The 26,499-nt window shown below is 36.8% G+C and overlaps 1 protein-coding gene across 1 annotated transcript; it reads left to right on the forward strand.

Annotated features, from left to right (window-relative positions):
• The first annotated feature begins 7,750 nt into the window (after positions 1-7,750).
• On the forward strand, positions 7,751-24,672 carry LOC121431782 (alcohol dehydrogenase class-3 chain L-like). Its single transcript, XM_041629481.1, has 10 exons — positions 7,751-7,919; positions 9,281-9,382; positions 9,823-10,052; positions 13,074-13,206; positions 14,919-15,005; positions 15,904-16,033; positions 17,362-17,492; positions 20,804-20,939; positions 23,658-23,796; positions 24,365-24,672. The coding sequence occupies exons 1-10, from the start codon at positions 7,794-7,796 to the stop codon at positions 24,387-24,389; spliced, it is 1,239 nt and encodes a 412-aa protein (XP_041485415.1). The 5' UTR covers positions 7,751-7,793; the 3' UTR covers positions 24,390-24,672.
• The last annotated feature ends 1,827 nt before the right edge of the window (positions 24,673-26,499 follow it).

Genomic DNA, 26,499 nt, shown 5'->3' on the forward strand with positions numbered 1-26,499 from the left:
ATACATACATACATACATAAATGGGGATTGTAGTAAAATGTCAGAAATTGTTGAATAAATCCCCAGAAACGACGGTTATTCCTGTCTATGATGGGGCCTCCATGGGGGAGGGGGCAAGCACGTCGAAAGTATTTATTGATGGGGGCAAACCTCCCAGGAAGCCCATCAATTGGGCCCTTTGGGGAAGTGATCGACCAAGTGACAGGTTAAAAAAAATGATGAAAGATAGCTAGACCGGGGATGATATTTTTCAAAATTTGAATATCGCTTCCCTTTATTTTGCTTCCCTTTATTTCTCTCGTTTTTCTTGGAGGTGATTTTTTTTGGGGGGGGAGCAAGCGCGCACGTATACCAAATCTGATGAAAGCTAGCTAGACCGGGGATGATATTTTTCAAAATTTGAATAATCAACTTAACTAAATACCTGCTTGATTTTGATGTAGTATTCTCGCTTCCCTTTATTTCTCTCGTTTTTTTGGTGGTGATTTTTTTTTGGGGGGGAGGGGGGGGGGCAAGCGCACGTATACCAAATCTGTACGCCACTGCTATGTATCTGTTGCTTCATTTGTATCAGTTTACAGGCGCGTAGCCAGGGGGTGGTGGGGGTGGTCGCCCCCCCCCCAAAAAAAAAAAAAAAAAAAAAAAACGTCCCCAAAAAGAGGAAAAAAGAAGGAAAAAAAGAGAGGAGAAAAGGAAAAGGGAAGGGAGGAAAGAGAAGAAAGGTAGCTTTGTGTTTTTTTCTTTTTATTCTTTATTTTTTTCTCAAAAGAGAAACTCCTTCACTATTCTTGCTCTAAATTCATATATGAATTTTGCATCGGCGCTGCGCGCGGTTAAATGACAATATTGAAGTTCTCCATTATTCCCCCACCCTTTCTCTAACCCTGTTTTTCCACCTCAGCTATGTGCTTCTTGCCAGTTAAAGTTAAAATTGTATACATGAGGGCATGAATTTGAGTAAGGTTAGGCCGAAGTAAATATATGAAGTTATCTTTTTTTTTCAATTGATCGCGCAACTTCTGGTCTGGTCGGCTCCGAGCGGGTAAAATCTTTATATCAGTTTCTGCCGTCACCTCCATAAAGTCAGCTTCTCCCGCTTTTCAGCTCATTATTATAAACACCATAATTTGGGGGCAAACAGGTTCCTAATTTAAAAAGAGGAAGGTATGGAATATCGATCGTGTCGTATTAAATAAAAAAGTACAATTCTTTTTTATCAAATTGTATTAAACTTCATGTCATTTCCCTGTATACATTCATCTCCTGTCCTGTTTTGCGCCCTCAGTTTGAAATTTTGAATGACACTTAAGTTTCTTTATATTAAAAATGAAGCGCTTTAGGATAAGTAAAAAAAATTATCATCCTTTATTATATAGATAGATAATTTCAATAAATCACAGAAGTTTCAACTTTATGCGCACTATTTTCCTTGTAATGAAGTTCAATAATCTTAGAAAATCAATTGAATTAGAGACGATTGGGTATTAGAGATATCTACATTTGATGAAACGTCCGCCCTTTGAAATTTCAGAGTTTCATTGCTCTGCGCGGGGAGGAATATCTTCCTTTACCAATCTTCTCCTCTGTTTTGCGAGTTAAAAATATGCACTGATGCTAAATTGTTTGTAATCAAATCTGCTCTTTCCAAGAAAAGTTTCAATATATATTTGAGAATACCCTTTTCTCGGGACCCTTTTATGGCAAGAAAAATTTATAAAACACTTTAGCTTCCGCGCTTCGCGCGGAGTTATTATAATTTTAATTTCCTCCATTGTATACCTCTTTTGTGCGTTCACAATCACTTTTGAAAACAAGGTTCAAAATCGCAATATAGTCAACCGAATCGGAGGTACTAGAGACAAGAGAAACGGCTCCTTTTCATTTTAATTTATGAAACACTAAAAGCTTCGCGCTTCGCGCGGGAGGGGGAAACTGCACCCACCCCCCTAGGGAGCGCGCTTCGCGCGCTCTGTTAGTGTTGGCACGCTTCGCGTGCATTTACCGCCCCCTCCAAAATTTTGACATTTTTACTACAAGTTTGTGATAGATTCTAACATAATATTTGGAAAATAATATTATATTTCACCCTATTCCCTTTCCTTTTCTATTTTTTTTTCGTTATCGTGATTTGTTTTCTTTGGGGGGGGGGGGAGGCAAAAGGCCCATGTCCTAAAAGTAATTTGTTAGTTTTATTCTTATAACAATACAAATTTGTAATAGTTTCATAAGCCCTATTAAAATAATGCGAGCTAAATAATTTTGAAATTCCATCATTTACAATGTATTTTGTCCTAAAAATTCAGTAGAACTGTATTCTGCGCAATGTTTGTAAACCTGAAAAAGATGTGTATGTAACTAGATAATTACTGCGAGGGCGAAGCGCCAGCAGGAAATTTGATAATGCGTTCTGGCTTTGTCGAAAAGGGACCTCTTATAAGGACGATTTGAAATTAGCCATTAAGACGATATATATTTCAATGATTAAATAATGCGAGCGCGAAGCGCGAGCTTTAATTTTTTTAACGTTCTATGCACTTTTGTAATCATGTACGGTATAAGTATATAACCAAACAATATTGGGGGAAAAAATGAGATTTCAAACCTAAAATCGGGAAACTCTCTTCATGTTTTGTAAATCATGAAAAAAAATTGGGTATAATAACTTGGTATTTTCCTACATTAATAATGCGAGCGCAAAGGGTGAGCAGAAATTTTGTTATATTCTGATCTGAAACTGGATATAGGCTGAAATAGAGAACAAGCGGGTATCTGAATAAAGGCATGGGTGCGCCTGTTTCAGATTTCGATCTGGAATCTGGGCATTCTAAATACCTTAAGTTTTTCATCATGAAAATCAATAAAGAGAGCGCGAAGTTCGAGTTTAAAATATTTGATATTTGATCTGAAAAAGGGTCAATTTAAGTTCTGTGTTTTAAGCAATTTGTAGGAAAATTATGAGGTGGATATGAATCACAGTTAAAAAAAGATCTGATATGTTTCATTATTATTAATGAAAGTTTTGACATAGGACAGGGAGATTCTAAGAACATTATGTCATCATATGAAATGATATCTTCCTATTTCTCTTCCTAAGCGGGAGATGGAACTTGTCGATATTCCATTCTGAAAAAGGGGTAATTTTCTTTGTTAAATTAATATCTTATTTATTGATTCAATTAGCCTAATGAGAGCGCGAAATCTGTTAATTTATTACGGCCTGAAAACTGGACATTTCAAGGACTTTTGTAATTACGAAATAAGATGCATGAGTCAATATATTTTCAACAATCAATGCGAGAGAAAATCGCGGGCCGAAATTTTTGATAAACTGTCATGAAATGAGGATTTTTAGTAGTTTGTTATAGAATTAATATTGAGATATATACATATTAAATCACCAATCAAAATGTGAGCGTTTTAGCGCTAGCTATTATGATTTGACAATTTGTCCTGAATAGGGATATTTGAAAACTTTATGGAATACAGGACAACAATAGGTACCTGACAAATCAAATTTTGCGAGCGGGCAGACTTGACCTTTAATATTAACGAACAAGCAAAAAAAAAAAAACAGGTTATCAACTAAAGGGGGGGGGGTCGCATCATTTCTGTAAAAAACCCATACTTTTCATGATTAAATAGGTGAATAGCGAGAATGTCCCGTTTTCAGTTCTAACCTCAAAAGAACCCGCTTCCATTTGCAATAATCTTTTGTTGGATATATATCTTGGCTTTTTTTTTAATCAAAAACGTCCATTAAACTGTCATTTTTTTTCAGATCGAAATATCAAAATTTTCAGCACGCGCTTCGCGCTCGCATCTATTGTTCCTTTAGATACCAATCTTAATCATGCACCTGTGTGTGTGTGTGTGTGGGGGGGGGTGTTTTGTACAATCGAGCGCCTTTGGAACGTTGACTCTAGTGCTGCAAGTCAGGCGGCATGTTCGGGTTCGGTTCGGTTCGGCAGGGTTCGGCAATTTTTTTCCGAACTTTGGTTCGGTTCGGGGTTCGGCAATAAATGCCAAATTAAATTTAACACATAAAAAATAAAGACCGCCGACCTACAAACAAGTAACCTCGTGCATGATCCGTCGTGTATCAATAATAAATTTTGTTTCTAAAAAGAATAGTTAAGATAATTGTTGAACTTTCTTTTGTTTTAATTAACAAAAAATAAGTCATTTCTACTTTCATTTTTGAAATGAAAATAAAAAAAAAATCAAAAGAAAAAATATTGATAACGAGAGAATCAGGACAGAGACAGAATTACAAAGATCAGAATATTTTTTTCACGATTATTTCATGTAGCTATGATCATGATCGATTACGATGTCATTGCCAACGCAGCTTCTCAAATTGGAAAGTGTTGATCGGGAATGTCGAAATAGTAGACAAACAACCTCCACTCAACTGTTATTATACCGGTAAAATTCACATTCCAAAGAATACGAGTGTTTTAGAAAGTCCCTATTATCTGAAAAGTGGTAAAATCTGGTCAATGAATTACTTTAAAAAGATAAATATCAGTCCATTCTTGGTCCAGAAAGATCGACGCTACGTGACTTCAAACATATTTCTAACACGAAAATGAGTACATGGGACTGTACTGCATATTTTAGTGTTGTGAAATCACCCGGCGTTGATCGTCAGAACTAAGACGGAACTGATAATTTATCATTTCATTCTCAGTAACTGGCCAGATTAAACCACTTTTAAGAAAATATTGACAATGGAAAAACGTTTCAAGTTTGGAATACGAATTTTACCTGTATAATAGCGACCGAGAGCAGGTTGTTTGGACTTCCTGTTTCAACTTTCCTTACCAACCATTTCCGGAACATCGATCAGGGAACATGCGTTGATTTGGTTTGAATTTTTATCTTTTTTGTTTTTTTCACCCTCATTCCTTCATCTCTTATTTATTTATCTTTTATATTAATATGGAAATTTCAGAAGGTGGAATATACTTTACCATTACTTTGTCAGTCACAAGGAATTAATTTATGTCTTTTCAATTAAATGTACATCCGATTACAGCAATACGTATTTCAACTACACTTTTTAACTGAGTTAAGCTTAAAATGTCCCCACATTTTATAAGGAAAAATATATTCATGTTTAGGCCTGGGACGATTGTCATTATTACCATTCGATTATTTCCTGGAAAAATAATTGAATGATTCGATTGTTCGTCGGGAATTACGTCTTTTAAGTCACAATAGTTGTCCTACTTTATGGTGACTCCCCCCCCCCCATGAAGAAATCTCCATCAAAGTCACATGTTTAGCATAAATGAGGCCCTTTTCCCCCTTCTCCATGATTTTTTTATATCAAAAGAAACTTCATGAAATGAGATTAAATCTTTCAGTTTATTGTCCCAATGAAAATCTTTCCTAAATTAATACTGGTACCCTGGTATTATGCATTCATCCCTCCAAGTGCCACACCCCTGCATATAAATGAATCAGCCCCGCCGAGTCCAAAGACGTAAACAACTCATTCATGAAGTATATTCTTTGAGACTGAGCCCAGGTGGAGCATTTCACTTGAAAATTTTCATCCCTTGCCCACACCATGTCCCCGCCTCCACTTGTGGCACTGCCCACGATGCTACACATGTATTAAAAAAAAATATTTCATGTGAAATACCTTTCAAAATAACGATTTTTTTATCATTTGAACCTACATGTATAACTGGGTCTATTTTTGGAGACTAGTCGAGAAAGTACTGGTGAAGGCGGGCGCGTGTTGGAATGTAGTTTTCATTGGTTGAGGCCTTGAGGGGGATATAAAAAAGGTTGCATTGTTCTGAAACATGAAAGAAATTCTCCGGCTCCCACCCCCTATCCTTCCCTCTCTCTTTCCCTCACACGCACACATACACACAGATGGGGGAGGGGTAAATTCATTTCTGAAGTGATGACCTTTCCTGATAAGGGAACTACACGCCTTCCGCTTCTTTGTTTCCCAAAGTTTCATTGGCTATCCGAAGGTCCAATCAGCTCAAGTGAGCTGGTTATGTGTTTACTTATTATTGTGCACGCACACAATGACTTATTTTGTGTATGAGGGCAAGGTCGGGTGGGATTAACAGTTTCGGAGCGCTATCATGTTGGTATGTAACTGTGAATGTGATACAATCATTGATAATTTTTGAAACATTACCTCGGTAACATAATTTTTAAACCTGTAAAAAACAGCTGTCATCATTGTTTTCTTGTCATTTTATTTTTATTACTTGGGTATTAGAGGTATCCCAACGTCATAATCGGGATCTGCCGAACATTCGATTAGTGTAAATTTTGCTAATCGATTGGTGATTGGCGGCATGCCAATCGAACCATTCGATCAATCGATGTTTACTCCCAGGCCTATTCATGTTTATAAAAAAATTGAAAATGATGAAAATTTAATCAAACACGAGACCGAAACTGTCATACTTTGTCATTTACGAGGAATGAATTTATGTCTGGTTCTTTTTCTTTATTAAATACAAAATGATTAGGTCCGATTACGATCACGATCGATTACGGCATACGTAATTACACCACACTTTTATACCGAGTTTAGCTTCAAAATGCCCCCTCATTTTATCAAGAAAAAATATATTTATGTTAATAAAATATTCTCAAGTTGATAACAGTTCAATCAAAGACAAGATGGGAGCTATCATAGTGGATTTTAAAAATATATTGAGTGGAATTCTCTTTGTGCACAATCACTAACCAATATATATTTTATTGATTTTATACTTAAATCTATGTAGTCATCGCATTCACGCATTGCATACAATCATACTTTTTTTTTACCGAACTTCCGAACCAGGCCTTTGAGTTCGGTTCGGTTCGGTCCGGTTCGGAAGTGCCAAGTTCGGCGAACTTCCGTTCGGTTCGGCGGTTCGGCTGCAGCACTAGTTTACTCATGATTTTGCCCCCCCCCCCCCATCTGAAAAATGGATCGACGCCCCTGTCATGAAGACTATTTTCACAAAATATTGCTAAACTTTAAACTTCAATGATTTATTTGTTATCTGATTTTGATGAAATTATCGGTATTTTGCTCACAGTGAATTCTATCGATCTTAAGATATAAATATTTTCAGCGTGGACGATCCCTTAAAGGCCTGGCTTTACACTTGTATATATAGGATGTTGCATGATTTGCATCCCAAGAATTAGCTCCTGAATAGTCTGATCTGCAAGAAGAGATTCACAGTTTACACGAGTTTACACTATAACCAAAACCATGTCTAGAGTAAAGACTAGAATGCCTGCTATGGAAGCAGGAGACCGTCAAAAACACGGATATACGTCGTGTCGTAATTCAATTTACTACACGACGTAAATAATTACGTAGTGTAGTAATTCGAATTACTACACTACGTAATTACATCGTGTTACTACACTACGTAATTATTTACGTCGTGTAGTATTAATTCGAATTGCTACACGACGTAATTATTTACGTCGTGTAGTAAATTGAATTACGACACGACGTATCCGTGTTTTTAGTGTTTTTGACGGTCTCCTGCTTCCATGCGTCAGGCCTGAGTAGTGTCGTCTGCAGCAGCTCTCACAGAGCTGCTGCAGACGACACTACTTCCCTGGGCCAAATTACAATCGTTAAAGCTTTGCACACGTCCCTCTCCCTCCTCCAGCGGGTCCCGCCCCTTGGTGGCTGACCAAGCGCCTTCCTCGGGCAGCCGCTGGGATTGGGGGATATCGGATGCTCGCGGCCCGGTCGCCGTGCCCACCGCCTCGCCGCATACGATACCACATGTTCGCTGCGCTGCATGCACTGCATTGAAAGTTTTGAGTGGAGTCTGAAGAACAAATTGTCCGCTTCATCAAAGCTAAACTTTACGGGTTCAGAAACTGAACAGGATTTCTATACTGACATGGCTGATACAGTTGGAAAGGTACCGATATTGTCTAAACTGAAGTAGATCTAACTTTAGAACATTGCAAAGAAATATGCGATTTGGTGTGGAATTGACAATTGGGCATGTGTGCGTCTGTACATCTGTATTGACTATTGAATTTGTAAGTCTGCAAGTGCAAAACTACACTACACTGACAGTACAGTACTACAGACCAGTTAAACGTGCTTAACAATTATCTGTATATGTTAAAGCCATAAATTGTGCACAAGAAAAAGTGGCAATTCCGTTTGTATAAAGTCAATACCGTACAAATTACCGGGCAGTTTAGTGAGATTACTCGCGCTGGTCAAATAGATGGTCTAGAGCAGGAAGTATGAAACGAGTACAACTACAAGTGAATGGAAAAGGGTCACAAAATCAGAAAATACAGAAGACATCAAAGCCAGGAAGATATCCATAGCAAAGTCAACAAAGCACAGAACGGCGACATAAATTACTCCGGCTAGACGAAATACAAACAAATGGTTATGAAACACGATCTTTATTTTAATTCTTCTGTGCAATCATGACTGCACACGACTCTATCTGACTGTTGTGCACTGCATGGATACGTATCTGACTTCATCATCAGAATTAACGCCCCATAATGCATAATGTGGCCAAGCAGCTGGCCACACAATGCAAGCCATTATGAAGACCGATTTTGTTTTCATTTTGGGGGCTACTTCACGATTTTGATTTTGAAGTCCGATACAAACGTATCACTGTATCTGTTTTCTGACTTTGGGAAAGTTCATCAAAATTAACTTGGATAATGTAAATATTTTGATGCACTGTGCATTTTAAGAAAATTAGGTTTTTCATGGTTTTCTTTTGAAAAACCACTTTCCATTTGTCAAGGCTGTTTCTGTGAATTCCATCCATTTTCCGCGATTGCAGAAAAAGTTTATCAATGTCCCCCAGTTCACTGTCTACTTACCACTTGCCGTATATGTTTACAATGACTAGGTCTGGCGCACTTGATTGGTGCTGGCAATTGACAGGTGAATAAACTTTCTTAGATATCATGTGTGGAGAAATATTTGAAAACTGAGACAGTCCCTGTAAACTGGGACGATCCGGGCTGGGGGGCACTAACAGGTGGTGGTATGGGAACCTGCTGCTTTGATGACCCCCTTTTTCAGACCTAATTTTCAGTTCTATAGAAACTCTGAATGACAAAATTTCCATTCAGAAGCTGCCCCACTCGCATGGCTCCCGTTAATTCATCAATTATTGAACAGTTTGATATGCTGGGATGAGTGAGGTGAAGTTAACGACCAAGTTTGTGTGCAATATTTTATGCCCCTAAAAGTTAAACCCAGGATTACCCAATTACTTGTTCTTTCTCTTTCCAGACAATCACTTGCCGTGCTGCAGTAGCATGGGAGCCCAAGAAACCTCTCTCTCTTGAGGAGGTTGAAGTGGAACCTCCAAGGAAGGGGGAAGTTCGCATCAGGGTATGGAAATATTCTTTTTTCCTTCAAATTTTTTTTCTTTTGTTTTTCAGTGCCCAACAGAAAAAAAATTATGCGGGGGGGGGATATAGCACAAAATGAATAGGGCCTTGAAAACTTAAAGTAAGGCGACCTGGAAATTCGCATTCATTGCAATGCTAAAGCTTATTCAATGTTGCAGATTTAGGCAGTAAGTTGTGTGAAGTACCCCCCAAAATGAAAACAAAATGATTTTTTGCCTTGTGCCCAAATATATACGCCGGTTTGCACTTATTTGTATTGCTTTAAGAAAACTAGAAGAGGGTTTTGCTACCCCCCCCCCCCCCCCGATATATGATATTTTTCTCTTTTTAGTTCTCCTAAATAGATGATTTCCCCTTTCCAATTCTAAAGGAATTCTCAGCTAATACTTCTGGACTTTCATGTCTCAAACCCACATGCAGATCACGGCTACTGGTGTGTGCCACACCGATGCTTATACGCTCAGCGGAGCCGACTCCGAGGGCAAATTTCCCTGCATCCTCGGCCACGAGGGAGGTGGCATCGTCGAGAGTATCGGCGAGGGCGTCACTTCCGTCAAACCCGGCGACCACGTTGTACCTCTTTACATTCCACAGTGCTATGATTGCAAGTTTTGCAGGAGCAAGAAGACCAACCTGTGTAGTGTCGTCAGGTATATATATATATTTTTTTAAATATATGTTGCTTTGAAAAATGCTATAAAATTACAGATTCATTCTATATATCCCTAGTTTATTTTCATTTGGTCCATTCATTTGGTCCAATGCCAATTCGTCCCATTGCCACTCGCCTGCTATCATATGGTCTACCATCAGTTCGTCCAATATTCACATGGTCTAATTGCCATTTCGTCCACTCACCATTTCGTATAATTACCAGTTAGTCCAATCGCCATTTAGTCTATATACCATTTGGTCTAATTAGACTAAGTGTTAATAGGGGGAAATGATTGAAAATAAAACAAATATTAGACTAACTGGTTATGAGACGAAATGGTCATAGACGAACCAGTGATTAGATGAAGCAGGGCTCCACACTAACCCATTTTTTCTACTGGTCCAACCTATTCATGTCGGACCAGTAGATAACCCAGTTTTTCAAATTTTTACTGGTCCGAACCTAAAATCTACTGGTCCCAAAAAGTTAAGAAAACATTAAAAAAAGGCGCAAGTTTATTTTTCTAGCCTTTCGTTACCCCTCCCCCCCCCAAAAAAAATGAAGGAAATGAAGGACAAAAAGAAAGCAAGACAGAAATGAAGAAATGAAGAAAGAAAGAATTTAAAAGGAAGAAAAAGGGTAAAGAAAGGATAGATGTGAAGGAAGAAAAAAAAGAAAGAACTAAAGAAGGAAAGGAAGGAAGGAAGAAAGAAGGAAGGAACAAAAAGAAGAAAGAAAAAAAGGAAAAAAATGAAGGAAAGAAATGAAGCAAGCAATACAGAAAGAAAGAACAAATCCAGAAAGTTGTAAAGGAAAGAAAGAAGAAGCAATAAAAAAGAAAGGGGAAAAGGAGAGATGGAAAGACGGACAAAAGAAAGAAAGAGGAAATAAGGATTGAAAGGAGGAAGAAAGGAATTAAGGAAGAAATAAAGGAAAGGTAAAATGATAGATAGAAGGAAATAAAGAAAGGATGGAAGGGAAGGAAAGAAGCAAGCAATTATAAAAAAAAGAAAAGGTAAAAGAATAGATGAAAGGAAGGAAAAAAGAAAGACAGAAGAAAGGAAGGAATGAATGTAAGAAAGAGAAAAAGGGCTGAGAAAAAAAATTAAAAAAATCAAGAAAGGGTAAATAAATGATGGATGGAAGAAAGAAAGAAAGAAAGAAAGTAACAAAGAATGAAGGGAAGAAAGGGGTAAAAAGCAGGAAGGAAAGAAAGGAAGAAGAGAAGAGATGAATATAGGATGGATGGACTCAAGAACTAAAGAAAGAAAATATCAGAAAGAAAGAGAAAAAAGAAATGGAGAAAATATTTTATAAAAGGATAGAAAGAAAGAATGAATTAAAGAAAAAAAGGGAAATTAAAAAAGAAAGACAGTAACAAAAAAAATGAGGGAAGAAACAAAGAGAGATTAAGAAGAAAAAAAAGATATGAAGAAAACAGAGGAAGAAAGCTAAAACTATCATAAATAATTCATCAGTTTCTTTTTGGCTCAATTAAAATAGCTACGAAAGAAAGTCAGATACCTACTGTATCAACACACACATAAATGCATATGTGGGGCTATTATGTATTCAGACGATATCACCCGAAACCCGATCTGTTTGAACCAAAACAGAAGTGAAATTTTCTCCTTTTACTGCTAACAAATGACAGAGTTACTCCAATTTTTAGGAAATATGGACATTATAAGAGCCTTTCATGAGTATGAACCATGAATTTTGACAGTTCTGTGAGAGATTTCTACCAGAGTTTAGCCAGGCTTCGTTTGTGCGGCCAGTAGAGAATTTACCATGTGGGTTGTGTGGCTGACTACATGTACACTGTATGCATGCTGTATGGTAGATAGTAACACTTACATGCGATTCATTCTGTGTGTATTTTGTGTGTGAATGGCAGAATTTAACGGGGGGAAATGGTTTGCTGTGAATTTGACCATTTCTGGAAAAGTTATTGGCCCAACAATGGTTTTAATTACTGGTCATGTCGGACCCTTAAATCTTGCTATTTTTGGAAAAATTACTGGCCCGATAATGATATTTTTTACTGGTCATGTCGGACCAGTAAATCTTCCTATTTCTGAAAATCTACTGGCCCGACAGCGATTTTTACCGGTCTGGGACCGTCGGACCGCCGCTAGTGTCGAGCCCTGGATGAAGTGATGATTGGACCGAATGGTTATTGGACCAAATGGATGGTAGACGAAATGTTGGACAGAATGGCATTAGACTAAATGAAAGTAGACCATGTGGTGAGTGGACAAGTTGGCAGTGGACGAATTGGCAATTTACCATGCCCCCTACATACTGTTGAGTATGCAATCATGATGAATAAATTAAATAATTTAGAAAATACGTTTTCATATATGAATTTTTTTCGTGGGGGGGGGATGGTTTGCCTTCCCCTCACTCAAATATAATCAAACCTACCAGTAACCTATGAATTGGCATGAATGACTAGTAGGATGACCACACACAGAGCTAAATATTTCTCCCTTTTCACTGCATTCACACACCCCAAAATGGTCAGGGTTTTGAGGGGAAAATAAATGTTTAACGAATTTCTGAGACATGATGCCATTATCCAAATTGAATGTTTTTGGAATCAAGTTAAAGAGAATGAAATGCTTTAAATAGCCTTCTCATTTTACAGTTAGGCCCTTTTCACATGTGAATCTTGAATCATTGTATGATGATTGCTATTGTTATCGTGACTGTGATTAGCATTCGATATTCTAATCATGTTCTAGTATGGTTTCACACGTGCTAAATATTCATTAGCTGTATTTTTCACTGGAATCATCATTCAAATTATATTTTTTTACCGTATGAATAGGCGGTTAGTCACTAATGTAATTTTATGTATCATTATTTCTTATGACTATCTAAATTTCAGTGCCCATCACCTTGCCATCATAACTTTGAGATTACACAGTATGCACAAAGCATTTTTTAAAAAGTATACCCTGATTATAAAGTGATCCTATTAATAGCGAATATCGTGTTCCCCCTTTAATAGATCTACCCAAGGAGCTGGAGTGATGCCTGATGGGACCTCTCGTTTCACCTGCAAGGGACAGACTGTTTACCACTTCATGGGAACTTCCACATTCACAGAATACACCGTCGTTGCTGAAATTTCAGTCGCCAAGGTAACTAACTCAAACAAATCTTTGTTTCATTTTCCCTGGCCTCCTATCATCTTGTGATGAAACGGTTATCAATGCCAACAGATGAAAATCCGATTATGATCTTGGTGTGTTGGTAGTGGTGGTAATGATGATGATGGTGATGATAATGATGAGGAGGAGGATGATATATTATGATGATCATCATGATGGCAATGATGATGAAGATGATAATTGTAGTGATTATGGTGATGATAATGAATATGAACTTTTGCTTTTCCCATATTGCCCTATATCTCCGTCTTGGAACTGGTTTAATGTTTTTCATGTTTTTTTCTATCACAATAGGAGCCCCGAAGCATAGTTTTGCAGTAGACAGTTTACATTGCAATTACAAATTCCATCTAATTTATGTTTGCATGAGATATTTTTTCAAGCTTTTTTATTGATCATATATCATCAAAACTTTATTCTTTGTTCATAGTATGAGAATATGCATTTGAGTTTGAAATTAGCATTGATTGTATTTCATTTGATTGTAATTCAAGGCCATTCGATCAGCTTAATTTGTCTGAATTCAATTGAATATAAGCCGAGTCCTGCGGATGTAAAAACAAATAGTACTCTGAACTAAAAGCTGTTTGCGGAGCAGCTTTAAAATGCAAATACTCTGTTGAATTACAGATACACATTTGGTCAAAACAAACATGTGAGCTCAAGTGATCGTGCAATATTACATTTGTTCACTTTGCTCTATTGTTGAATGTTCCTATATGAGATCTTTATATGGGAAGATAGATGGCAGAAAATTGTTAATTTGGGGGGTTTCTTTGTCCCGGCTACATAGCAGATGGAGAATACTTTATAGGCACCATGGTGGCGGCGTTGCCAACACTGAAATATTAACCCAGGACCCAGGTTAAGTTTTTGAAATGTCATCATAACTTAAAAAGTACAGTGTATGGAGTTAGTTCATGAAAGTTGGACACGAGGGGAATCAAGAATTACTGAATATCCTGCTCGAGTTTCAGGTCACATGACCAAGATCAAAGGTTATTTAGGGTTAATGAACTTAGACCATGTTGGGGATATCTTTTGAATTGCCATCATTCTTTGAAAGTTGATGGATCTAGTTCATGAAACTTAAATCAAGTATCATTGAATATACTGTGCATGTTTTGTGTCACATGATGAAGGTCAAAGGTCATTTGGGGTCAATGCACTTTACCTTGGGGGAATCAACATCAAAATCTTAACCAAGATTAAGTAATTGAAAAGTTGTGGCTTTGAAAGTATACGGATCTAGTTCTTGAAACTTGGATATATGAAGAATTTAGAATAACAATAAAGGAAGAAAGCATAATATGCTGTATATATTGCCAGGAAATACCAAGTGGTGCTTCCCGTTAGTTGCACATCAAGGGAAAATTTAACAGGGGCTTGGGGAATTTCACCCCCATATACAAAGAAGAGCACAGGAAAATCAGATTGAATGATAGCTTCTGATGTTATTGCAAATTTGTTATCATAGAAAGTTTGATGAAACACATCCCTGGTAAGTGTTTCATCAACATTTTTTGTCTAACAAGTTGTCAGATCTGACAGCTTTCCTTGATTCTGATTGGCTGAGATGTACTGTTACTATGGTAATTGTCAGAAAAAACAGGATGTGTTGGATAAAATCCTTTCATGTAACACATCCCTGATCTGACTATTGATTCAATATACATGTACAGGTGAATGAGAAGGCCCCACTGGACAAGGTTTGTTTGTTGGGTTGCGGTATTACCACCGGTTATGGAGCTGCCCTCAATACAGCTAAGGTGAGATATTTCTGTTTCTGTTTGTTTCTGTTTGTAGTAACTCCCGTAGGAACTCGGCAGGACAGCATTTTTTGCTGGTAAACGCCAAGCTGGCATATAACCAATTACCTATGAAACGTTTTTCGTCTAGGTGAATCAGTCATAGTGGCTGACGTTATAGACAACAGATATCACTCTCGGGACTTTTTATCAAAGTGGAGACAATGGCAGAGTTGGGATTCGAACTCACAACCTTGCGATTATGAGTCCAATGCTCTAACCACTGGACCACACGACCCAGATATTTGAAATCAATCATATCAATATTAATCGTATTGGCATTGAAGCACTTATTACTTTATTAAAAGTCTCTTAAGGAAAGCACTCAACAGTAATGCAGCATAATTTCCCTTTCTTTAGCTGAGCAGCTGTTACATGCGCTGCATTTCTGCTTTATTATTATTTTGGACGACCAAGATATTAGACAAAATAGATATAGCCTTACTGAAAATAGCCAAAATGGTTAGTGAAGTAACTGGCAATTATCAAGACTAAATGGTTTTTAGCAGAAAATGTTGAAGAATAAGTAGGATTAGACCAAACGGAAAATAGACAAAGTTCAAGGTTCGTTTTTATTCATCCATATCAGAAATTTGTTTCGTTCGTAACTTTGATAATTATTATAAACATCAGAATATCATATTAAACATAAAGCTATTATTACATAAAACATATATTCAGTGAATGGTAATACATAATGGCTACAAAACAAATAACACACGTAAACCCTCCATTCGATGTTAGATGACAATACCTGAAAATCAGTTGAAATGTGAGTACTAGTGTAGTAGAGTAGACCTAGAGGCAATTTACCGTTCATGCTACTAACATGGCGTTTTTCTACCCATATGTTTAATAGGTGGAGGAAGGTTCCGCCTGTGCAGTGTGGGGTGTTGGCTGCGTAGGTCTAGCCGTGATCATGGGATGTCAGGCTGCCGGTGCTTCAAGAATCATCGCTGTGGACATCAATTCAGATAAGGAAAAGATTGGTGAGTGGGGCATTGCATTGATGACACAGTGATCGCATTTGTGGTCATGGTTGAATAATTTTCAATTTGGCACCTTGATAAGAATCATACAAAATGTACATGTAAGTAAAATATTTGACTGCCATTGCTATCGTGTGCACTGTCAAGGTACTAGTAGACATCTTCACCATCAGAATTTTCATCTTCACCACCATTATTATTAATTGGACAATCGTAATTGTCATTATCGTCATCGTAACTTTCATTTTCGTCATCATTGTCATCATCATAATCATCATCGTTGTCATCATTGCTATCACTACCACCACTATCATCATCGTTATCATTATCATTACCACTGTCAACATGGTCATCAACTTCACAATTATCAATGTTGTCAATACCACCATGATCATTATTAAACTTGGTAATCATTATTATCATTACCATTAGCAGCAGCGTCATTATCATCATCACCATCATCATCACCGCCATCACCACCGTCACCATCATCAACAACAACATTCTACGTGGTCATTTTCTTCACTGTCAGGATTGTCATCATCATCATCAATAACCATTATCATCATTATCAGTTGTCATTTTGATCAACATCTTTTTCTTCATCATCATCGTCATTATATACATCAAAGGAAAGGAATAAATCATTTTTACACATGATCATAATTATAGTATCCTGTCAGAAAGCTTTTAAGCGTTTTAAACAATACTTTGTAGTTTGACCTTTCTACGTGTACGACGGAGTGAGTACAAAATATTGACATTTTGCTCAAGTCCTTGTCATAAGTACATACCTATTTTTAGGTAGCCCAAAAGAATATTTTCTCCCAAGTACATGTAATGGTATGAGTTTTACAGGAGTGTGAGAGTTTGGATTTTTATCTGATTTCAGATTTTTTGTTGTTTTGATTTTAGCTGAATTTAAGCTTATATTTGGCTTTCCTCTGTACAAAAAGTATGGGAGCTCTTTCTATTTCAGACTTTTTCAATACTCTTCAGCTTTTTTCAGATCTTTTTATTTGTGACCACTCACACACTTGGTTTTATTTGTTACATACATATATTTATGCTTGAATAATCAGTCAAACAGTTTGAATGTATTTTGTATAATGAATTCTACTGCAATTCTTATAGGTTTATGACTTATGAAATATATAATCCACATAATTTTGCCAAAATTTGCCCAGGCATTAGAATAATAATACTTTTGTTAAAAATTTGAAATAGGTAGAACTATGCCAAAGGTACCTTGTTCATCCCATGCATATAATTCTTACCTATGTCCTGGAAGATGTGTGCTATTGTCTATTATTCCTATCCTCTGACAGCTAGACAGTTTGGTGCAACCGAGTTCTTTAATCCCAAGGATCACGACAGACCTTCACAACAGGTCTTGGTGGAAATGACCGATGGCGGTCTGGATTATACATTTGAGTGCGTCGGGAATATCCACACCATGGTGAGTTGTATTAATATCCTTATCTAATATTCTCTATGAAGAACTTGATGCAAAACCCTCAATAATAATAATCAATTCTTAGAGAGGCATATAGTAATGAATATGTGTAAGATTTGTTATAATTTTGTATACAAGCGCTTCTTAGAAAAGTATGTATTTAACTCAGATTTGAATCTGTTGAAGTCTGTTATTGAACTAATATGAGGTAGGTCGTTCCACAATTTTGGTGCATTTTGTCCGAATAGCTCTATCATCTGAAGTCTTGGACTTTACTCATATTTCAGAGAGAGGATTAGGAACTAATGATCGACTGGGTGGGTAAGCAGGGACATTCCCATTAATGCACCTAAAAGCAAGAGAACAAAAAGAAAATAGTTTCAATGTAAATACATAAAGATTTAGAAAACTGTTATCTAAAAAGCATACCTCTCCTATCTACTGTAAAAAAAAGTTGAGTAATGAAATTCAACCAAACAAGAGTTTCTTTGTCCCCCCTCCCCCATGCGATAGATGGATCAGCCCCTGGAATAGTGAACAATAATAAAAAGTACTTCATTACAATGTTTCTAAGCTCTGAATACTATTATTCTAGCTTTAGCACTGCTACCCAGACGTGATGCTCAAGCATTCAAGGAATTCCTTCCAACCAGGTATTAACCCTAAAAAGACTGGGGGGGGGCTGATTCAGCCCCCCCTCGACATTTTTCGCGATAAATCCGTTGCGCAAATTTTTTTGACCGCGTCGCTCGCTGACTTTTTACTTTCAAGTTTTGCGCAACTTTTGAGACCAAAATTGTGACCCCCGGGTACGCGGTTCCAAAATAAAGCAACATTTCGTAAGTGCATGCAGACCCAAAATTACTCAAAAACGTGAATTTGTGTACAAATCCAATGCAAATAGTGTTCTTAGCCAAAATTCATAAATGTATCATTATTTTTCCTTTTACTGCTCAAAATCAATTAATTTTATCTTGTTTATGGTCAAAATAAAGTCCCCGACAAATTCCATTGAAAAAACAATAAAAAACAAAAAGTCGAAAAACACAGAAATACATAAGAAATTTAGAAAACAATAGAATACATAAGAAAATAAATTTGATTTTGAAATTTTTTTAAAATCAATTTGATCAGATGCCTATCTAGAGTATGTGAAACAAAAATTAGCATTTCAGGGGCATTATTTTATTAATTAGAGCAAACTTATGATTTTACGCATAAATTAGCATAATTAATGAGACATGAGATTTTTTGCCAAATTTGATGTTCTAGTTTTGTAGATATATTGTTCCTAAATAAGCATATTTGACCCCCTTTGTATATAAAATATCTTCTTAGATATAGACTCAAAATAAAAAACCCACGAAAAATAAGACTTCTAAACTTCTAACCGCTATATTAGACGTGTATTTTGGCCTCCAATGAAAGTTTGTTGACCTTTTGACCTTTCCCTGACCTTGTCTTGACCCTTTATATCTTCTGGATAAGGACTTCTGACGATGGACTTATAAAAATCGAGAATAAAAAAGTACACACATGCATAAAAACACGGAAAAAATGAGCTTTCTTAACACCTTCAGTGTAATTTGCCATTGAACGAAAGTTCATTGATCTTTGACATTTCCGGTCATAACTTTTTAACGGGAGGTCAAGAGTATATGATTGTGTACACTTTTTTGTTCAGTATAACAAGACAAACAATTTGATGTGTCATTTGACAGAATTGGGGCAATTTAAAAAATTGACCCCTATTGACATCATTTTGACCCCTAACATGGTCAAGATGACCATTAGAAATTTGTCACCAAGTTGGAAGTTGTTCCTTGTGATGTCACCAATCACATAAAATTGAAAAATCAGACTTAGCCAATTTGTCGAGGTAAATGACATATGCTGCCTGACTATTTGGTATTCCTGATTGCAAAACTTTTTGAACCATTAAAAAAAAAATTCTATGATCAATACGATTGCCATGACTGATCTGATACGATCACTGTGATTACTCTGTGATTGAGACCACCATTTTGATCGCAGCGTAAATCGTGACTGGGAACTATGTATTACCAAAGGACACATGTGCTGCACTGAGACTTGAGCCCCGGGCATTGGGGTTCAAAGTTTGGAGACTTGCATTTATCCACTTAACCCTAAATCTCCCGGGGTATTTTGATTCTTGTCATTCCCGGGGGGGGGCCATTATGGCCCCCCCTTAAGATCTCGGCCGCCGATCGCGCAAGCGACGCAAAAATTTGCACGCTGGTAGTGTGCGATGTAATCTACAAAGCTGTATGGTAACATTTTCCAAAATAATGAGATTTTATTTTATATGAATTAATTATGCTAATTTATGCATAAATCATACTTTTTGCTCTAATTCACTAAATAAAGCTCCTAGAATGCTAATTTTTGGTAAAAATTTTCTTTGTAGCATTCTTAACAATCGTAATTCAAAAAAAATTTGGTTTGGAAATAAATTTCTTATGTATTTTATTGTTTTATGAATTACTTATGTATTTCTTTGTTTTTTTACTTTTTGTTTTTTATTGTTTTTTCAATGGAAATTGTTCCAGACATAATTCTGATCATAAACAAGGCAAAATTAATTAAGTTTAATCAGTAAAAGTAGAAATAATGAAACATTTATGAATTTTGGCTAAATACGCAATTTGCATTGGATTTGTACATGAAATCACGTTTATGAGCAATTTTGGGTCTGACATGCACTTGCATAATGTTGCGTAATGTCGTAACCGCGTACCCGGGCATCACAAATTTGGTCTCAAAATTTGCGCGAGACTTGAATGTAAAAAGTCAGTGAGCTGCGAGGTGAAAAAATTTCGCGCAGCAGATATATCGCGAAAATTGTTGAGGGGGGGGGCCATTATGGCCCCCCCCCCCCCCCCCCCGGGAGTATTAGGGTTAAGCCAAAATGCATTCATAACCAAATTTAAGTCCAATTCTGTTACCTGTGCCCTGTTTTACAAAGAGTTTTGATTGATCCGATCAACCACAACTATGGAAGGCCAGCAACATCAACGTCTTAGCTGCATGTCTCTTCAAAATATTTTCTAGATGTGATATAAATTCATTCACATTATTTTCTTTAAATCTCAATGTGGCTCTCTTTGCTTATCTAGGACATTGTGCAAATTTCCTGCAGATGAAACTGTGACATTGATCGTATTTATTGGAGGTTGATCACATCAGTTGTAATTCTTTGTAAGATGGGGCCTTGGTTGTTCTCGCCCTATATTTTTCCCCGCTTGCTACATGTATGTCTATCATCCTCTTTCTCTGTCTTTTATCCTGGACAGCGTGCTGCTCTTGAGAGCTGTCATAAGGGATGGGGCGTGTCCACGATCATCGGGGTAGCTGCTGCAGGTCAGGAGATCTCTACCCGGCCATTTCAACTGGTTACGGGGCGCACCTGGAAGGGAACAGCATTCGGAGGTAAGTCTTTGCAATCACCGTTGACTAAAAGCTTAGTTCAAAAGAGAACAAAGCTCCAGGTAAAAGTTTTTGTATGAAAACAGAAAAATCAATGAATAAGATCAATGAAAGTTTGAGAACAAGTGGACAAAACCATGAAGAAAGTTACGAGCATTTGATTATCAGAATCACTAATCCTATGAAGATCATCCCATTGGCAATACGATCAAGATCTGTGATTCCACACACAACTCATCCCCTTGTACATTGGAAATATACCTCCAAACATATTTTTGCTCATTCCAATGATAGTACAAACTCTTTATCAATGATATATGATATGAGCCCTCGATTACTTGTCATCCAATCAAAAAAGAAACACCTAATGAATGGCTAGACTTGATCAAGGTGGTACTTGAAGTAAATTACGTAGCAAAGTTATTGGGAAGCTGTACAAGTGTGATGTCACATACATGTATGTTGGTCGCATTAGCAGTTGGAGGATGTCCACCTAATCTCTTATTGTTGGTTAAATTTTTCTCAAACTTTTCATTGTATTGTTTGTATTTTAAAATTTGAATTGAATTTTTCACTTATTTTTACACAAGCTAACTTGTTCTCAGTGTTTCATTCTGTTTTAACGATAAGGCAGGTTCGCTCTTTAGGAAACATTAAATCATCCTCTCAGTTGGTCTGTAGCTTTGCACATTAGCATGGTTTGTGTGACATCCTGAGACAATAATATGGATAGGTGGGCTGCACACAACATACATGCATGTGACTGTTGGCAAGAAATTCTTTGGTTTGAATAAACAAACTAGTCTTTTGTACTGCCGTAACATTAGTAAATCCCATAGCCATCTAGGACGGTCATTCTGCACCCCCACTTCCTGTCTTAAAATTGTAATTGCAATGTACCTGTCCTGTGTTGCAGTTCACATTGGATGAGTCTTGCACACCTTTCGGTAACAAGATAGAAAATCAGTCAAGGGGTTGCAAGGAAACAGCTCATCTTGAATGAAATTCCATGGAGCTTGATCCCTGGGATAGATGCAGTGTGCAGTTTATCTGTGTTGATATTTTGCAATGGTATGGGGCTGTTGAGGCATGATTTACATGCATTGTAATGGTTTTGGGAGAGTGACCTTTCTACTCCTATGAAAACATATTTTCATGCCTTCACTTTCTAGAGGCATTTTGTTTTTGTGCTGCCCATCTGTCTGGCAATCCTGTTTAATTTGCTGAAATCGCTTGCTCACATCCCATGTCACTTTGTCCAAGAGCCAGGGTTCTAGTCAAGCCGGGCGGAGCCGTTCGACACTGCAAATTACTACCTTGATCTTGGGTTGTATGTGCCTCCCGGCAAAAATTTTTTGGACAAAGAACTAAAATTTGTTGAATATGTACCAATTCAATCTTGTAGCTAGCTAGCAAAGTCATAATTTTTACACACTGCAAGTTCTGCATGCATTATTTTGCCGAAGACACCATCGATCTCTTGCAAAAATTTTTCAATGTAAAACTCTGCTTCACAGCTTCAAATCTTCAGATTTTACCCAGCATTAAAGTGGGCTTAGCTAGAAGCCTAAAAACCCTGCCCAGAATGAAACATCTTAATACTTTGCAAACAAGACTGACGCCTCTTTTTTGTTTGTTCCCCAATCGAACATTGATGACAAATTTGCAGTTGCTGACAGAGGAGGTGGATGAAGGATAAAAGTGAGGAGGAGGAGGAGGATTAAAAGAAAGAGAAAGGGGAAGAAGAAAAAGGAGAAGCGCAAGGAGGTGGAGGAGGAAAATAGTTATTACCTCAATCTCTTAATAGTGTCAGTGAACTGCATGAATTTACATATTGCAAGTAATGTGATTTAAAATGAAGCCTTGATAAAACGAAAAATTTGATGACTGCAAATTTATTTTTAATTTCTAAATGTGCAAACAGCTTTGCAGGACAATGGACTCATTATGGGTGGAGAATTTTGGTTTCATTAAATGGTTTCATGGCAATTGCCTTGTTCAGTAGCATCTCAAGAACTTGCCATACATATGCAGAAAATGTTAAATTGCTTGAATCATTTATTGATCTGGGTTTTTAGTTTCTAAAACTGTTGATCTAAAGCACACATTGCATGATCGTGAGGAAAATTGACATGGTGGTAGAAAATTATGTAATCTATGGCACTGCATAGCCAAATTTTATAAAATCATATTTCATTTGATATAAATGAATTATTCTGATTCTGAATGAAGTTAGAATTCGCCTGCGAATCTACATGTATCTATAGATGAAACCCCAGAACTGCTAATCTTAGAATCTCTTTGTCATTACTATTTTTTTAAATCGATAAGATAATAGATTTATATAAAAAAGGATTGGAATCAAAATGAATTTGCATGTCACTTGCTTTCTATGTTTTTAAATGTATTTTACGGATAATATTCTGATCATTGATAGTATGAATTAATTGAATTTTCTCAATTGAATTGACAGTAGTGGTAGAATTGCATTCAATCTGTGAGCAATTTTGGTTGTGACTTGCAACAAATTACTGAATTGACCTCGAGCATGCATGTACACGGGCGTGTCACATTTGGTCTCAAATTTTGCGCAAGACTTTGAAGATATATGTCAGGAAGTGTCGCGGCCAAACTTCAAGGGGAGTGAGGGCCTTCCGTGAGGCCTATTTAGGGATGAGAACCATATTAAAGCATGATCCTGTGGTTTGTGTCGTTATACAGGGTTCAAGTCTCGTGATGGAGTACCTCAGCTGGTCGACAAGTACATGGATGGAAAGCTCAAAGTTGACGAGTTTATCACGCACACTCTGCCATTCGATAAAATAAATGAAGCCTTCGATCTGATGCATGCTGGGAAGAGGTCAGTATGAGAATGTCAATGGGTGATTTCAAGTTCAGTTTGGTGTTGGTGTATTAAAGCAAAGGTATTTGAACCAGGAAAAACAATCTTGCCTGTGCTGCCATCACCAACACCAAACTTGAAAGCACTTGTTATTTTCTATGGAATGAAATCTATGCTTTTAAAGTACAATTTTACTCTATTATTTAATGCAGTCTTAAAAGGAGCTAGAAGAGGGATACACAAGGAATAATCTAATGAAACCTTAAGAATTAACATAGCTGCTAACTAGTAGGCTTTTATCCTGTTTAGTAGGAATAAGGGAAAGTGACACTAAATAAACTAATTGCATTATGTATTTACAACATTGGATAAGCTTTAACATTGCTATCAGTGAATGGGGATTTCCTGGGGCACTATTGTTGTTTTCCAGGGCTCTTGAACCTTTCAGGGCAAAATCGCCCTAAGCCTCGATGCAATTTTTCTCTGCTGCACAGACTTGGAGCAGCATACTGTGCTTAAGCTTTGCCGTAGAGACCAGACCAAGTGGCTATTCAACATTGCTTCTCTCTTCTCTCTCTTTCTGCAGTGTTCGAGCAATAGTGAACTTCTAGATTAAACTTCCAGAGAAACTCCACCAAGCCTCTTCAGTACCTTCCATAACGAAGCAATGATTATTTCGGGTCAAATTTAACTTCATTTTGGGTCAAATATAACATCATTTTTATTATTCTAGGACATTTGTTCCAGCAACCATTCTGCACATTTAAACTACAGTGAATTGTAGTCTGGGTCATAATTCTAATCCTGATCAATTACCATTGCAGTATTCTGAATAAAAAATCCTATCGCAGACCTAACCCTTCTATTCACAGGGATGCTACATTTCAGACTTATGGGGTGTTGTAAAAACTTGCAATCAATTGCAAGTCCATTTTGATCCCTAAATCAATCATGAGTCTTGAAATTAATTGCAAATTAGTGATTGATTGCTAATGTGCTCCTTGAAACAAGCAGAGTAATCTGATTTGCTACAGCTAACATTGATCTATCAGTTGTAAAATTGCAGCATAATATTTGCGATTGTTTGCAAATATTTTCAACCTATTTGCAGCCATAGAAAATACCTTTCTGTTTAGGAAAATGTTGAGTTTAGCTGATTTTCAAGACTTTAGTTTAATCAATTCTCAGTGCCATCCCTGTTTTTAAATCATATCCAGATTTTGCTTCTTTTTAGATTTAAGTTGAATTCAGACTTTTTCATCCAATTATCAGCTATAGAAAACACCTTTTTGGGTAGGAAAAGGGTTGTTCCAGACGTTTTAGAGACTCTTTTTTTATCAATTCTAAGTGGCATCTGTGTTCAAGAAATCAACCACAAGTCGCTAATACTCGCTTCTGATTGGCTGACAATCAAGTTGCAATTGATTTTTGGAGTAACGATTGATTGTAGACTTGCAGGAAGAACTGTCGCAGTATCAAATATCCGGTCACCAACTATTCTTTGGATTTTAATAGTGGTTAAAGTTATTTGAAATCATTGCTCCTCTTTTTGAGTATCATAATATGGTCTCATAAAGAATTGTAAGATTAAAGAAAGTCAGGGTTAGTATTTACCATCATTAACGGTCATGTTGATATTCTATATTGGTACTTGTGAACGGCTGGAGAAGAAAAAAAGTAAGGAAAGCTATCATACCTGCCGACAGTGTGCATTAGTGAGAAGAATATCACCTTATGATTACATTTAAAATAAAAAATAATGAGATTAAGAAAGTAACGATATGTATTTACCCATCATTTATTATTTTGTAATAAGTGAATATTTTTAAGGGATTGGAGAAAAGGAGAGAGGAAAGTTAGTTTGAGAAAAAGAAAGGACTTGTTATAAAAGTATCTAATGATTGCAATTCCATGGAGGGGTCCGATTTCTTATAACCCCATGATTTGAGGGTGAGATATCCTTGTGATCAGCATATTGTGATCAAGTATAATGTTAATTTGGGTGATCGTTTAACTTTCCTGTAATCCTCTTGGGCAGAAACGACTCGATTTTTGTTCACGAGACTACCGCTCGTTCATTTTGAAAAACCTCAATATCTTCATCATGTATATTTCTCTGAAGAGAATGCGTGTTAAAGTGAAAGTTTTACATCGTGTAAGGATATGATCCATGTGTCATTGCCAATCATCACCCAGTGATATAAAATGACAAAAAAGTGATTTTGTACTCGGCTGCACGACATTGACAATACCATTGAAACCTGGCATTGAACGTCAATGAATAGACAGTATATCACCATTCATTGGGTTATAACAGCTGGTCATAATGGAAATGATATGTTCAATATCGTGCAGCTCCTTACTGTACTACAAATGCATCGCATCAGCATTTTTGTGAAGTTTTTGTGCCTGTCAAAATTGACAAATGCTATTGATTTATCATTTACAAAATTATGGTATAATAAATGCAGAAGAAATTAATACACCCTGGTCATAGGTTTTTATTTTTATTTTCGAGATTTTACCTTGCTGCATTTTGATTTTGAGGACAGAGAGAGCCATGTTGTGAGAGGTGTGTGTTGTGAATTTGATGAATAAAAAAGTAATTAAATTACAAAACATACTGGTATTTCTTTTGTAACTGGCTGGTATGTCTGTAGATGGGCACTAAAATCTGCATGCAAAATCTCGTGAAGCGTATGCACGATACATTCAATATGG

The sequence above is a fragment of the Lytechinus variegatus genome, chromosome 18 (genome assembly GCF_018143015.1).
Source record: "Lytechinus variegatus isolate NC3 chromosome 18, Lvar_3.0, whole genome shotgun sequence".
Lineage (NCBI taxonomy): Eukaryota > Metazoa > Echinodermata > Echinoidea > Temnopleuroida > Toxopneustidae > Lytechinus > Lytechinus variegatus.